This window comes from Bos javanicus, chromosome 23 (genome assembly GCF_032452875.1).
Source record: "Bos javanicus breed banteng chromosome 23, ARS-OSU_banteng_1.0, whole genome shotgun sequence".
NCBI classification, from domain to species: domain Eukaryota; kingdom Metazoa; phylum Chordata; class Mammalia; order Artiodactyla; family Bovidae; genus Bos; species Bos javanicus.
Genome location: NC_083890.1, coordinates 33,545,369 through 33,560,200, shown reverse-complemented (window position 1 = coordinate 33,560,200; position 14,832 = coordinate 33,545,369). Strand labels below are relative to the sequence as shown.

Genomic DNA, 14,832 nt, shown 5'->3' with positions numbered 1-14,832 from the left:
ATTGAGGACAATAAAGAGAAGGTAGGCCTAAGGAACTGTTCCAGGTTGCAGAAGCTCAGAGGGAACCAAACACATGCTTCTGTATCAGCCCTGAAACGATGAAGTATGTTGAGTTAACTGTTGAAATCTGTAAGAGCCTGGGATTGGGCAATAGTGTTATTTCTATGTTGATTTCCTGATTGTCATTATTATCATACTGTAGTTATATACACGTATATAGTAGTGTGTGTATATGTACACACACACATATATATAGTCCTTGTTTTTAGGAAATATAGTCCCTCCTTAACCACGGTTTTGCTTTCCTTGGTTTAGTGACCCAAGTCCAAAAATATTAAATGGGGCTTCCCTGGTGTTCCAGTGGTTAAGAATCTGCCTTGCAATGCAGAGGACACCCCGTTTGATCCCTGGTCCAGGAAGATCCCACATGCCACGGAGCAACGAAGCCTGTGTGCCACAGCTACTGAGCCAGCTCTCTCTGAGCCACAACTGCTGAGCCGTGTGCCACAACTATTGAAGCCCACGAGCTTAGAACCCATGCCCCACAACCAGAGAAGCCACTGCGGTGAGAAGCCTGTGCGCCACAAGAGTAGCCCCCATTCCTCATAGGTAGAGAAAGCCCATGCGCACCAGTGAAGACTCAGCCCAGCCAAAAATAGATCATCTCAGATGGAAAATTCCAGAAATAAGCAATTCCTGATTTTTAAACTGGCCACCATTCTGAGTATGATGATGAAAGCTCGCACCATCCTGTTCTATCAAGCCTCCCTTTGTCCACTATATCCTGCCTCTTAGTCTCCATCATTAGACCTGCGATTTAGGTAGTACAGTGCTTGTGTTCGAGTAGATCTTACCTTACTCAGTAATGGCCCCAAAGCACAAGAGGAGTGGTGCTGGCCATTTGGACATACCAAAGAGAAACTGTGAAGGGCTTTCTTTAAGTGAAAAGGTGAATGCTGTAGATAAGGAAAGAAATATCCTAGCTATGAAATTGTGAAGGAAAAGGAAATTTGTGCTAGTATTGCTGCAGCACCTCAAACTGCAAAAGTACAGCCACAGTATACAATTAAGTGCTTAGATAAAATGGAAAAGACAATAAATTTGTTCAGTAAGTTATTTTGATAGGAAGACCATAGTTACATAATTTTTATTACATATATTGTTATACTTGTTCTATTTTTTAGTCACTGTTGTTTCTCTTACTGTGCCTAATTCATAAATTAAGCTTTATCATAAGTATGTACATATGTGTAGGAAAATATGGTATATATGAGGAACTTTTCCAGTAGTCATGTACGGATGTGAGAGGTGGACTATAAAGAAAGCTGAGCGCCAAAGAATTGATACTTTTGAACTGTGGTGTTGAAGAAGACTCTTGAGAGTCCCTTGGACTTCAAGGAGATCCAACCAGTCCATCTTAGAGGAGATCAGTCCTGAATATTCATTGGAAGGACTGATGCTGAAGCTGAAACTCCAATACTTTGGTCATTGATGTGAAGAGCTGACTCATTTGAAAAGACCTTGATGCTGGGAAAGATTAAGGGCAGGAGGAGAAGGGGACGACAGAGGATGAGATGGTTGGATGGCATCACCAACTCAATGGACATGAGTTTGGGTAAACTCTGGGAGTTGGTGATGGACAGGAAAGTCTGGCGTGCTGTGATCCATGGAGTCGCAAAGAGTCAGACAAGACTGAGCAACCCAACTGAACTGAACTGTCCACAGTTGCAGGCATCCACTGAGGGTCTTGGGACATATCCCCTGAGGGTAAAGGGAATTACTGTACACAAGGGTGCATTGAAGGGTAATTACAACCACTTCAGCAGTTAACTCTCAAATGGCTCGGGGGAAAATCATATGTATAATAGGCTCAGAAGGCAAATAGGATAAGTTATCAACAATTGGGGGAATTAGGTAAAAGTCATACCGAAAGTATTTGTCTAATTTTTTTCAACTTCTCTATCAGTTTTAAATTATTTCAAAATAAAAAGTTAACATAGGAAACTGGCTAAATAAATTATGGTACAAAGAATTATGTAATTGTTAAAAATTATTCTAAAGACTTCTATTAATATGGACATGAACAAATATATGATCTCTCTGATATAGTAAATTACCAAAAAGGCAAGTTTACAAAATAACGTAACTTTAAATTTTTTTAATGATCAGTTTCTATTAGTTCTATGATCAGAAAAGACCAAACCTATTCTACAGGCAGTGAAGGAGGACCAGAGCAAAGAAAAGACAGCAACCAACCGAACACCATTGTTCTGATTTCCTGGTTAATACACCATATTTATTTATTTATCTAATAAATTATATTTATTCTTGTAGAAGGACTAAAATCAGGGCAATAATGACCACCAAACTCTGGGAGATTGTGAAGGACAGGGAAGCCCACTGCAGACCATGGGGTCATAAAGAGTCAGACACGACTTAGCGACTGGACAACAACAAAATTACCACCAGTGTGAGATATGTTTGGTTCTTACAGTTCTTATACATTAATAAACTGACTTTCTCAGCTTTATGCATTAGTCTCTTATTAACTTGATTATGGTAAGTTAGCAGTGAAAGACGCTCAGTCGTGTCCAACTCTTTGCAACCCATGGACTGTATAGTCCATGGAATTCTCCAGGCCTGGGTTGGGAAGATCCCCTGGAGATGGGAAAGGCTACCCACTCCAGTATTCTGGCCTGGAGAATTCCGTATAGTCCATGGGGTGGCAAAGAGTCGGACACAATTGAGCAACTTTCACTTTCTTAATACTGGAGTGGGTAGCCTTTCCCTTCTCCAGGGGATCTTCCCAACCCAGGGATCGGACCCAGGTCTCCCGCATTGTGAGAGGATTCTTTATCAGCTGAGCCACAAGGGAAGCCCAAGAATACTGGAGTGGGTAGCCTATCCCTTCTCTAGGGGATCTTCCCGACCCAGGAATTGAGCCGTGGTCTCCTGAATTGCAGGTAGATTCTTTACCAACTGAGCTATCAGAGAAGCCATGGTAAGTTAAAGTCATTACAAATGCAGTCACCTCTGGATGGATCAGCAAAAGATAATCCCAGAACCAAAAGAACCCAGACCCTAAATGTGCAGGGCTTGCTGAGCACCACCAGCCTGTGGGATCTGTCTAGCATCCTTGGGGTAGCCTCCCTATGGATCCTTTCACCAAACTGGACCAATGAGTCCAGCACTCACCAGAGAGCAGGTTTTAGTATAGAGAAGGAGAAACTTCAAAGCCCCACATACGAAGTTATAAAACAGATCCTCACTCTTTGAAAAGAGGTTTTCTGATAACATGAGAAAAGCTAACATAATCCCTGTCTTCATGAGTTAAAAGGGGGAGGTGTGCGTTCTCAGGGCACTCAAGCCGTTTCCAGTGACGACATCCGTATACGGATTAGGACCAGTGCTGAGGGGAAGGATGTGTGTCCATTTAACATGTTTAAAGTTAGTGATGCAAGCTTGAATACTTCTACTAGAAAATCACCCTGGGCACGCTCAGGATTGATTGTTCACACCATGAATGAGGCAGATTCTTGCTTCTCCTCTTTCCTACCACTTTCTATCAGGGTCAGTGAAGACAACAGATGTAAACGCTGTTTTTTTCCCTAGCGGGCCTGTTAAATTGGTGAATAAGGAAGTTGAAACTAATGACAAAAAGCAGTTTATGAACAATGCTAGATTTCAGTTTTTGTATCATCCTGCGTTCCATACTGGATTACCAACACTCACAGGTAAATAATTTGATCCAATTCTGAAGTCATAGAGAATTTAACCACTCTTCTCAAAGGTAATATTTAAGAATCATCTTTGTCACAGTTTTATTTAGCTATAGAATTAGAAAGAGTGTATAGTGCCAGAATGGTTTCAACTAATTTGAAGATGGATAAAGGTGAGTCATCAGCTAGTTGTACTAAGAGCACAGTAGGCAGAAAAGTCTTAATCTCAAAGCACACTTCTCAATAAATACGTACTTCTTCCCATGATGATGCAGTTTTTACATAACACAGAGAGATAAGAAGTGGGAAAAAGTGGCTTACGTATAACTTTTCTTTACAAAAAGAAATAAAGTGTACCATTTTAAGAAATTCTCTCAAACACTGCTTTCAAATGTTTTTCGCACTATAATTTATATAAAATATTTCATTATTATATATATTCAAGTAGTGCTAAAGGAGATATACATTTTAACCCCAAATATTAATATTTTATAAAGACATAAAAAGGACTCATCTTTTTAATTGAAACTAAATATTTCAATATCTGTTAGGATTTTTGTCACCTATGAGAGGAAGCTAATGCCCAAGGAATAAAAGAAAAAAATCAAACTTTTTACCTCTTTGTAGTTAATACTCCCATCCTGAAGGTGGAGAAACTCCAGGGCTCTGTGTCCTGAAAGAATGAGTATATAAATGAATTAAATCCAACTATAACTGAAAACAGAACTGCCTGAAGATCATTTTAAAAGGAAAAGATAAAATTTTGTGCTTGTAACTGTCAAGGAAGTGGGATGTGAAAATTTAATTTGTACTAGTAATTTTCATTAGCTGATAGTTAGATTCAAACAATATTTATCTTGTTATGATACAAATCAAAATTACAGTTTCTGCTTAACTAGCTCTTATGACCTTGGGTAAGTTACATTACCTCTCTAGGCTTCAGTTCCCCACTATGTAAAATTAAGTAAATAACATCCACCTCATAGGTTTGGTGAGAGAATCACACAGAAAAAGGCTAAGTGATGAGCTAATGACTGACACATGTCAAAAACTCAAACAGAAGTTATATTTTGCTTCAACAATTCACAACAAACCAAGTTTATCTGTACAATACACGGTGTAAACCATGGACTGAATTAATGACCCACAAGTGTTTTCTCATCATTGGACTATTTTAGAAGGAGAAAAAAAGTCTCAAAAAGCCATGTGCTCCACCTACACACCCACACCCATAAGATATGCACACCCACATCCTCAATCTTCTTAGTATCAATAACAGGAACACGCCTTCTGAAGAGACAGTCAAAGGTGACACCTTATTTCTATTGGAAGTCACATACACAAAAATGTAGCCACTACCATATTATAAGCATTTATATCATAAAGAGACAAAGTCGTAGCAGTCAGAAATAACAGGTAATAGGATTATAGAGGTTTACAGACTGAAACCAATGAAGGAGGCCAATTCTAATTAACTCACAAAAATGTCAATCATCCACACAGGCCTTATATAAGAAGTGAAAACAAGAACCAAGATATTTATTAAATCATGTAAGTTACTGGCAAATAATTATCAAAGTTTTAATCTCTTTGGATAAGAATCCTCACAATCTGCGCAGATTTGGAATTGCCTTCAATTATGTCCACATAAACATGTTATATTTATATTAACATATTAATTATTAGGGCCCTTGTTTGGCACCTACTGAAGAAAGGCAAGCAATTATCTGAACTTTAAAAATTTTGAAATTTCATCTGTCTTGCTAATTTTTTAACTCTTAACATTAAAAAGTTGAATATCCCCACTTATATTTGTTCCTCTTTGGCCCACTGCTAAAGTTTTTAGCAATTTCAGTTTCACAGAACTTAGATGTGCAAGATAATTTAGAATTCATTAAGAAGTTCAGCCCCCTCATTTTGCAAAAGAGAAAGAGAAAGTGAGTTGCCCAGAGTCACTCATGTAGTTTATAGCAGAGCTGGTATTAAAACCTACGCCTGAGTCTCTTTTCCACTGTCTCCTGACTTTAACATCTAACATTTTAGATGTTAAATGACTCTAACATTTTAGCATAGATGTTTCATGAAAGAATACTGGACCAACTGTTAGGATATGTAATTCTAGACTAGGTCACTAATGAGTTAGCTGTGAAAACTCTCTGCGATCAATTTCCTCTGTTGTAAAATAAAGGAACTATACTCAGTGACCTCTAGTATTCCTTCAAATCATAATTCTGTGATCATATAGTTCCTGCCCAGCAGAGCTCAATATTCTGTTTTGCACTGATAAATTTTCATATGTTCTTTAAATTGGGGAATAGTTGCTTTACAATGCTGTGTTAGTTTCTGCTGTACAACAACATGAGTCAGTCATAAATATGCATATATCCCCTCCCTCTTAAGCCTCCCTGCCCCCTTTCCAAATTTTCATTTTTCATTCATAATCTTGTTCTGCTTTGAACCTTCTAGAGGCAGCATAACTAAAACATTGTTACTGTTTTTATCCAAAGAGTAAAAAAACATTACGAATACATTTCATCCAAGAACCAACCTTTTGTGCTACCATCTACCTTTATCCAGATCACTCAGCCTTTGCCCCGAGCTCACAGGCATCAGCTTATTATATCCCTAGGCTCCCCAAATCCTGCCATCATTCTGGGTATCTCTAATACCAGGGACCATTCAAATTCCCCCGCTTCCTTGCTCTCCCTGAAGCCAACCATCTTTAAAGCCGTTTGACTCAGGGGACCCAGTCCTGTGGCTACATGTGGTCCTTCACGTATACTTGAAAATGTAAAAACAAAAATAGATTCCTCTACTCCTACCACACTACCCCCATTTTTCTCTTCTCCTATTCTATCAGTTCTTCTGCTTCATGGGACGCCCCCCGCCAAGTTTATCCAGTTCCTATTTCCCCATGCAGAGAAACAGCCCGAGACACAGTGATCAAAGCACCTTCCTGCTTCTCCATGGACTTCACTCCGATAGTCAGTCCCCAGCCCTGGACGACTCCAGCCTGGGCTTTCTCCCCTTTGCTGCCGCATGGCTCAGGGCAGCAGGGGAACTTGTTGTCAACAAGTGGGATAGATTTTAAATCCCCTCCTTAACGTTTCTGACAGATACACTGTCCTTCATACCACGACAAGAGGCTGCCACTTACCTATTTCTATGTGTGTCGAAATGCCACATGGTGAACTTCTAGGGCAGAGGAAGCCCAGTAGCATCAGCAGTCCTGACCAGAATCTGAAAGCAGACATGCTCTCATTACTCCCCGCTCCTATGGTGACGAGCAATGCTCAGAGCTGCGGCAGCACGGAGTCTAGAAGCCTGGCCCAGACCAGCTGCTCTCCCTCTAACCAGGTCACTGACACGGGAAACCCTGCCTCATTTCAAAATAATATCATTTCCCAGTGAAGTCAACTGTTTAACTACTGTTTAACTTCACCAGGACAGCAAACAAACTCCACCTGGGAGAGGAAAGGAGAAAAAAAAAAAAGGGATAAACTGAAATCTCAATGCCTCCCGGTATGAGCATTCCCATCACCGGACTCTGGTTTCTCCTGGATTTCTTTTTAATATGATATTTGGATGGAGATGCAAAGTGGTCTCCAAATATTCTTTACTTTCTTTAAAAAAAAAAAGATATTGATAACCTTTATCTTTAAAAGTTATTGATTGTATTGATAATCCATATATTGGACCACCTCACCTCACAAGAGTCGATTTCTCTTGCATTTTTTCCGCACATATATCTGGTTGCCCTGCTTCCTCGGCCTCTGCAGCCACAAGTGCTGGGAAAGGTTTTATGATGATCAGTTGGAACCAGCTTCTCTTTCAGTATTTGGCAACAGATAATGACACTTGCATGGGATTACACAACAGCAACTTCTCCTGGTCTCTTTCTCCCCGGCTGTTCTTATAGCCCTTATCCAGAACCTGCTGTTCTTATAGCCCTTATCCAGAACCTGCTGCCTGGTCAGATTCCTGCAAGCAAAGATGCTGATAACACTTTCAGTGGGGGAGAGGGGAGTGTGAGTGGAGAGCGACAGATTTTGGACCAAGAAAGAAGGATTCAGAAAATGAGAGGTTCAGAATACACCTGACGTTACAAGTATGCAATCTATTGCACTTAATCAATGGGAGAACTTAGGTATAACTCTTTGTAGAAATGATGGTGATCTTAAAGCTCGAATGACGCATAACATTAGAAGCAGGAAAGTTTATTTTGAAAGAGGGGGAGGACACAGTGTTCATTCAGGTTAGCCAAATGGAAGAGAAGAAGAGAAGACGGGATGGTCTGAGACCCTCGGGTGTCTGCCAAGTTTCCTTTGCTCCTGCAAATTCCCAAGGAAAACAATGCTAACAGCTCTTCCCCAACCCCGATGGCATGAGGCCCTGCTGCTCCTGACTGTAGGTCAGAGGCCATAAACTGAGTGTTTTGTTTGGCAAATGGATTGTTTTATAAACTTACGACTTTTTTTTTTTTTAAACAGGAAAAATCTGCATATAAATCTAGATTTCTGGGAATTTGCTGCTGGTCCACTGGCTACGACTCTGTGCTTTCACTAGCTGAGAGCCCCAGGTTCAATTCCTGGTGTGGGAAATAAGATCCCAAAAGCTGTGCAGCACAACCTAAAACACAAACAAAAAACCTGACTTCTAGCTGTTTTTAAAAAACAAACAAACAAAGAACTGGCTTCATGAACTGATGCCCCCATGTGTGAGGACCATCAGCTGGACTCCATCCAGCTGGCAGGTCTCTGTCCCCAGCCAGAGGTACCCTCCCCACGTTCCCCCGTCCCCACCAGCCACACGATATGTGCAGACTACCGGACCCTTCTGGCCACCAGAGGCCATGGAATTTGCTCCCTTCTCACTCTGAGTTTTCTCCCTTCTCACTCTGATTTTCTGAAGCCTGCATGTGAGAGGGTGGCGATTACAATTTAGGGCTCTGGTAAGCCCAGAAGAACTTTCCCTGGTGGCTCAGACAGTAAAGAGTCTGCCCGCCGTGCGGGAGACCCAGGTTCAATCCCTGGCTCAGGAAGATCCCCTGGAGAAGGAAATGGCAACCCACTCCAGGATTCTTGCCTGGAAAATCCCACGGACAGAGGAGTCTGGTGGGCTACAATCCATGGGGTCAAAAAGAGTTGGACATGACTGAGCAACTTCACTTCACAAGCCCAGAAGACTCAGGAGTATTCAGTGACTGACAAAGTAAGAGGTCTGCAAAGGGTCAACAGGGAAGATGAAGCACTGCCTGAAAACGATATCTAATCAGATTTAATAAGACAAATCCATCCACAAAGCTCCAGAGAAAGAAACAGGTTCAGGGATCCGTAACTAAGCAATACTGATCCCGAGTTTCTCATTACATATAATTTTCGTGTTTACGGTTCAGAATGACTTAATTTTATGTATGCAACAGAACGAGAGGTAATTACTTGCTTAGGCAGTCTAGTGTGATAAGTTATGAGATAGGGCCTTTACAGGACAATACTGCTTGAGCTTTTGTGAAGTTTGTATTACCTTTGTAACCATGAAAACAAAGATACGACTTTTAAAGGAAAGTTAAAATACAGCTTGCAATATTAAGAAAACTATCTGACAAATGTGTATGGAATTATTTTTCTTTCTACCCCCCTGCCCTCTTTCCTAATACAGGTGGCTTCGTCATAAAATAGAGACCATGAGTCTACCATTCAGAGCTTTTCTATAAATAGAGATGCAAGTTGAGAAGTAAACAAGCAGGTCCATTAAGGAATGGGGGCAGGAAGTATAAGCTTGAGCACAAGGCCTTGGGTTTCATTTGGGTCCTTGTTCTACTGCCTTCTACTGGGGTGACATTGGACAAAGTTACTAGAAGTTTATTTGTCTCAGTTTCCTTACTTATAAAATTATCCATAAAAAATGGGAATAATAATACTGCCCACCACATAGGGTCGTCATGAAGATCAGATGATTAAATACAGTAACATGCTTAGAATAGAGACTGGTACACAGTTTAAGTGTTCAATACACGTTGGCTTCCCCAGGGGCTCAGTGGTAAAGAATCCATCTGCCAATGCAGGAGATGCTGGTTCTATCCCTCAGTCAGGAAGATCCCCTAGAAAGGGACATGGCAAGCCACTCCAGTATATTTTGCCTGGTAAATCCCATGAGCAGAGGAGCCTGGCGGGCTACAGTCCGTGGCATGGCAAAGAGTCAGAAATGAGTTAGCAACTAAACAACAACATCGTCGTTCAAAAGAATTTGAATTTTGCCTTTCTAAAAGATATACCTAAGACTTCTATTGAGGGAATTCCCTGGTGATCCAGTGGTTGGGACCCAGCGCTTTCACTGTTGGGGCCCAGCTCGATCCCTGGTCAGAAACTAAGATCCCACAAGCCCCTCTCTCCCCCAAAAGACTTCTACTGTGTAACTATATTTCTTATTGAATTCAAAAATAAGAAAAATAATTTTACAGTCAACATATACAGCAATACATTTTTAATAACAATATAGATTTGTGTATAAATCCAGCACTGGGTAGGGCGTTTAAAGTGAAGCCGGATCTCCTTGTGTAGATAAATGAAATACAATTTTAAGGTCCAGAAACGTTTGAGATAAAGCAGACACTTTCAGCTCACATCTACACATTCTAATACGCTGCTGTCATCATAGTGTCCTTAGAGTGAAAGGAAGAGAGGATGGAGAAAGGTAAAAGCTAGGAGGTGGAGGTGCTCAGGACAGGGGAAAGCCAAGGGGAAAGGAAGAAAGGTCCCTGTCACTAGGTGGTCTTATCCTTTCAAGCCCTGGTGAACACACCTGGCCAGCTCTGGGAGGTGTCAGAGCAGCCTAGAAGCAAGATGGGAGTCAGGAGGGAATCATTCCTGCTCTGAATGGGAGTTTGCAAAGAGCACAGAATAGTGGGGGAGTCAGGCAAGGGACATGGTGAATTTCCTAGGCCCTAGGCACTTTTGCCTTGGTGGGGGCCTCCTCTTTCATAAGAATAAACATTTTTCTTTTTTAAAAAAATCACCTTTTACATCTGCATTGGTATCAAGGTTAATATCTTAATACTTAAAATCTTATTTTTTAATTCTGACTTTATAAGAAGGGAAACATTTTCGTGTTCCCATAAAAATACTATGGGCCCTATGCAGAGTGGACACTGTTTGAAATAGAACCTTGGAAAAATAAGAGTTATTTCAGATCAAGAGAAGCAACAAAGCCGACGTCATTATTCTGGGCCTTAGTTTGCTCAACAAAACAGATTTCCCCAAACCTTAGAAATCAACCATCCGTAGAGCTTCCTCTGCAGGCAGAAGATGGAAACACACCAGTTCCACAGGCCAGTTCAGTTCATCTGCTCAATCGTGTTCGACTCTTTGCAATTCCATGGACTGCAGCATGCCAGGCTTCCCTGTCCCAACTCCCCATCACCAACTCCTGGAGCCTACTCAAACTCAGCACTGCCTCTCACCCACAATTCCTTCAACAGAATACAAGAAAGATTAAACTCTGTTTGAAAGTGCAAGTAGCTCAGTTGTGCCCAGCTCTTTGAAACCCATGGACTGTAGCCCGCCAGACTTCTCTGTCCATGAAATTCTCCAGGCCAGAATACTGGAGTCGGTAGGTGTTCCCTTCTCCAGGGGATCTTCCCGGCCCACGGATTGAACCAAGGTCTTCCTCATTATAGGCGGATTTTTTTAACCATCTGAGCCACCAGGGAACCCAATGCTATTGCCATTCCTGCTACAAATGTGACCAACTCAAGAATGAATGACAGTAACTCAGCAAAAACCAAAGTCAAAATATAAAGTACAACCTCGGCCTTTCACAAAAAAAAATCTAGAAAAAGTTGAAGAGCCCACTGTTCAGTTCAGTTCAGTCGCTCAGTCGTGTCCGACTCTTTGCGACCCCATGAATCACAGCACGCCAGGCCTCCCTGTCCATCACCAACTCCCGGAATTCACTCAAACTCACGTCCATCGAGTCGGTGATGCCATCCAGCCATCTCATCCTCTGTCATCCCCTTCTCCTCCTGCCCCCAATCCCTCCCAGCATCAGAGTCTTTTCCAATCAGTCAACTCTTCACATGAGGTGGCCAAAGTACTGGAGTTTCAGCTTCAGCATCATTCCTTCCAAAGAAATCCCAGGGCTGATCTCCTTCAGAATGGACTGGTTGGATCTCCTTGCAGTCCAAGGGACTCTCAACAGTCTTCTCCAACACCACAGTTCAAAAGCATCAATTCTTCGGCGCTCAGCCTTCTTCACAATCCAACTCTCACATCCATACATGACCACAGGAAAAACCATAGCCTTGACTAGACGGACCTTTGTTGGCAAAGTAATGTCTCTGCTTTTGAATATGCTATCTAGGTTGGTCATAACTTTCCTTCCAAGGAGTAAGCGTCTTTTAATTTCATGGCTGCAGTCACCATCTGCAGTGATTTGCCCACTGTTAGGGAAACTAAATAGTCTTTAGATTTCAGAGACAAAGCAGGGAAGGCTTCTGACCTTGCTTCTAACCTACCTGGACACTACCTTGACTCTGAGTGCAAGATTTCATAGATAAGCCCCATACATAAGATAGGGGACCTACCTTCCCTGGAGGGGATTAGGCCAACCAAGCCCCAGGCTTAACAAAATTCCAAGTTTTACAGGACAAAACAAACAGCCTTAACATGAAATCAGAGCTGCAATTTGCTCACAGATTGATGATGATATCAGTTTATGTTCTGGGATTATAAGCAGGAGCCTTGAACTGTGAAATTAAAAAGAAATTTAATGAAATTAAGACACTTGCTCCTTGGAAGAAAAGCTATGACAAACCTAGACAGCATATTAAAAAGCAGAGACAATGCCAACAAAGGTCTGAATAGTCAAAGATATGTTTTTTCCAGTAGTCACGTATGGATCTGAGAGTTGGACCATAAAGAAGGCTGAGCACTGAAGAATTGATGCCTTGAAACTGTGGTGTTGGAGAATATTCTTGAGAGTCCCATGGACAGCAAGATCAAACCAGTCAATCCTAAAGAAAATCAGCCTTGAATATTCATTGGAAAGACTGATGCTAAAGCTCCAATATCTTGGCCACCTGATACAAACAGTCAGTTCATTGGAAAAGACCCTGATGCTGGGAAAGATTGAAGGCAGGAGGAGAAGGGGACCACAGAGGATGAGATGCTTGGATAGCATCACTGACTTGATGGACATGAGTTTGAGCAAGCTCTAGGAGATGGTGAAGAACAGGGAAGACTGGCAGTTTGCAGTCCATGCGGTTGCAAAGAGCCAGATATGCGTGAGCAACTGAACGACTACTGAACTGTAATTTTTCACCCACAGAGCAGACTCACTTCCTGGGACATTTTCCCAATTGGGACTCCAGATGAGCTGTGTCATGGGACTTCCCAGTGCTAAGTCTGGATGTTGGTCAAAACCCAATTTGATGATGTATCCTCTGCTGTTTCTATTTCTTTTTTAATGTTAGTATATTGAAAGTAAGCTGGATAATTCTCTAATAAATATTGGTATTATTTGTTTGTATATAACGAGTGGCTTGTTAACAAATCCTTTGAACCTGAGAAGGGAAAACTTTCTGTGAAACACCACAGGCTCTATCTACCAGAGCCAGCAAGAGCCTCTCCTCTTAGTAGAAATATAGGGAGTTTTTGGGGACTAGTGATCCTAAATCAACTCAGAGAGTTAGGTTTCATTTGAACCCACAGACTCTGAGTATAGGCCTGCTATTTATATCATCAAAGTTGAGGCTTCCTTGCTACTTCCAGAGTTTTAGGCAAAGTCTAATTGTGATCATACCTTGGTTGCTTGATTTTGACAAAAGGGTCCTGTTGACTCCCTGGTAGCCTAACTTTTGTCAGCTACAAATTGGCACTTGCCAAGAGCATTGTTAGCCACCGAACAAAAGCACTTGCCATGTGCCTCTGCAGAGATTGAACCCTCTGGTGCTACAGCTGTTGAACTTCAACACTCCCTGAGGGAATTCAGGGTGGAGGGAGGCACTCTGTGCTCCAGGGAATCTGGTGGGACAGGTCTTTAGACAGTTGGACATTTTTAGGAACTGATTTCATGATTCCAATACTTGCATCTCCTCATATCTAGAAAGGCGCTAAAAGCATTAAATCTCTTCATGGTGACGTCAGAGCCTCCTGACCAGCAGTAAAGTGAAAGTCAAAGTCGCTCAGTTGTGTCCGGCTCTTTGCGACCCCCTGGACTCTCTAGGCCAAAATACTGGAGTGGGTAGCCTTTCCCTTCTCCAGGGGATCTTCCCAACCCAGAGATCGAACCCAGGTCTCCTGCACTGCAGGAGGATTCTTTACCAGCTGAGCCACAAGGGAAGCCCGACTAGCAGAAAACCTTTTGTAAAATGAGCACTTAATTGTATTGAACTCCCTCCTTCACCAAAATCTTATATACTGACCTCCCCCCTCTGCCTCTTTGGAGCAGTCTCTTAGAGCTGAGGTGCTGCCTCCCGGGCTGCAGTCCTCATTTTGCCCCAAATAAAACTAGAAACTCTCAAATTGTGCATCTTTTTAGTGGACATTTTAATCTCACTAGTTGTTTGACCCAGGTCAGCTAGCATGGATTTTAACACTGAGCTGAATTTAAGGTAGCAACTGTACCGAGCCTTATACCTTCTCCCACAACAAACCTATGGGGCAGGTTATCATTCCATCCCGCAAAGCAGCGGACCCAGGGTAAAGGACTTGTGGAAGGTCACACGGCTTGTCAACAAGAGATTCTGAGTTTGATCCAAGTCTGTTCCTCTCCAAAGGCGCTTATATCAAGGGCATCCCTGCTCCCAGTTAACGCAGAAATAGACAAGCATCCAGGCAGCAGAACGCTGGGCCACACTGCACCCCCTCCGAGAACACTTGCCCCAGATTCTAAATGCACAGGAGCTACGACAGTGAAGCATGCTGCTCACGTCCTAAGAAACTGGGGCTGACATCGGCACATCCATGGACCAAGCACTAATTCCAGCGGCGGGGAAAGCTGGTTGCGGGATTGGTGGTGAGAGGGAGCGGCGGAGGGGCTAAGGAATAGTTACAAAGCTGACGCGGGTCCGCAGGCGCCTCTACCAGCGAGCTTTCCCATTCGCATCCGCGATCCT

The 14,832-nt window shown here is 42.3% G+C and overlaps 1 protein-coding gene across 2 annotated transcripts in view; it reads right to left on the bottom strand.

Moving 5' to 3' along the window:
- GPLD1 (glycosylphosphatidylinositol specific phospholipase D1) overlaps positions 1–7,636 on the bottom strand; it is a 51,743-nt gene extending 44,107 nt beyond the window's left edge. The window contains exons 1-3 of one of the 2 annotated variants that reach the window (XM_061398711.1): positions 7,426–7,636; positions 6,877–6,959; positions 4,337–4,392 (exon numbers count right to left, since the gene is read on the bottom strand). In XM_061398711.1, coding sequence (XP_061254695.1) covers positions 4,337–4,392; positions 6,877–6,959; positions 7,426–7,451 — 165 coding nt within the window. In that variant the 5' untranslated portion in view covers positions 7,452–7,636. Of the gene's footprint in view, positions 1–4,336; positions 4,393–6,876; positions 7,099–7,425 lie in introns of those variants that run through there. The other variant, XM_061398712.1, reaches the window with a different exon arrangement.
- Between the last annotated feature and the right edge of the window lie 7,196 nt (positions 7,637–14,832).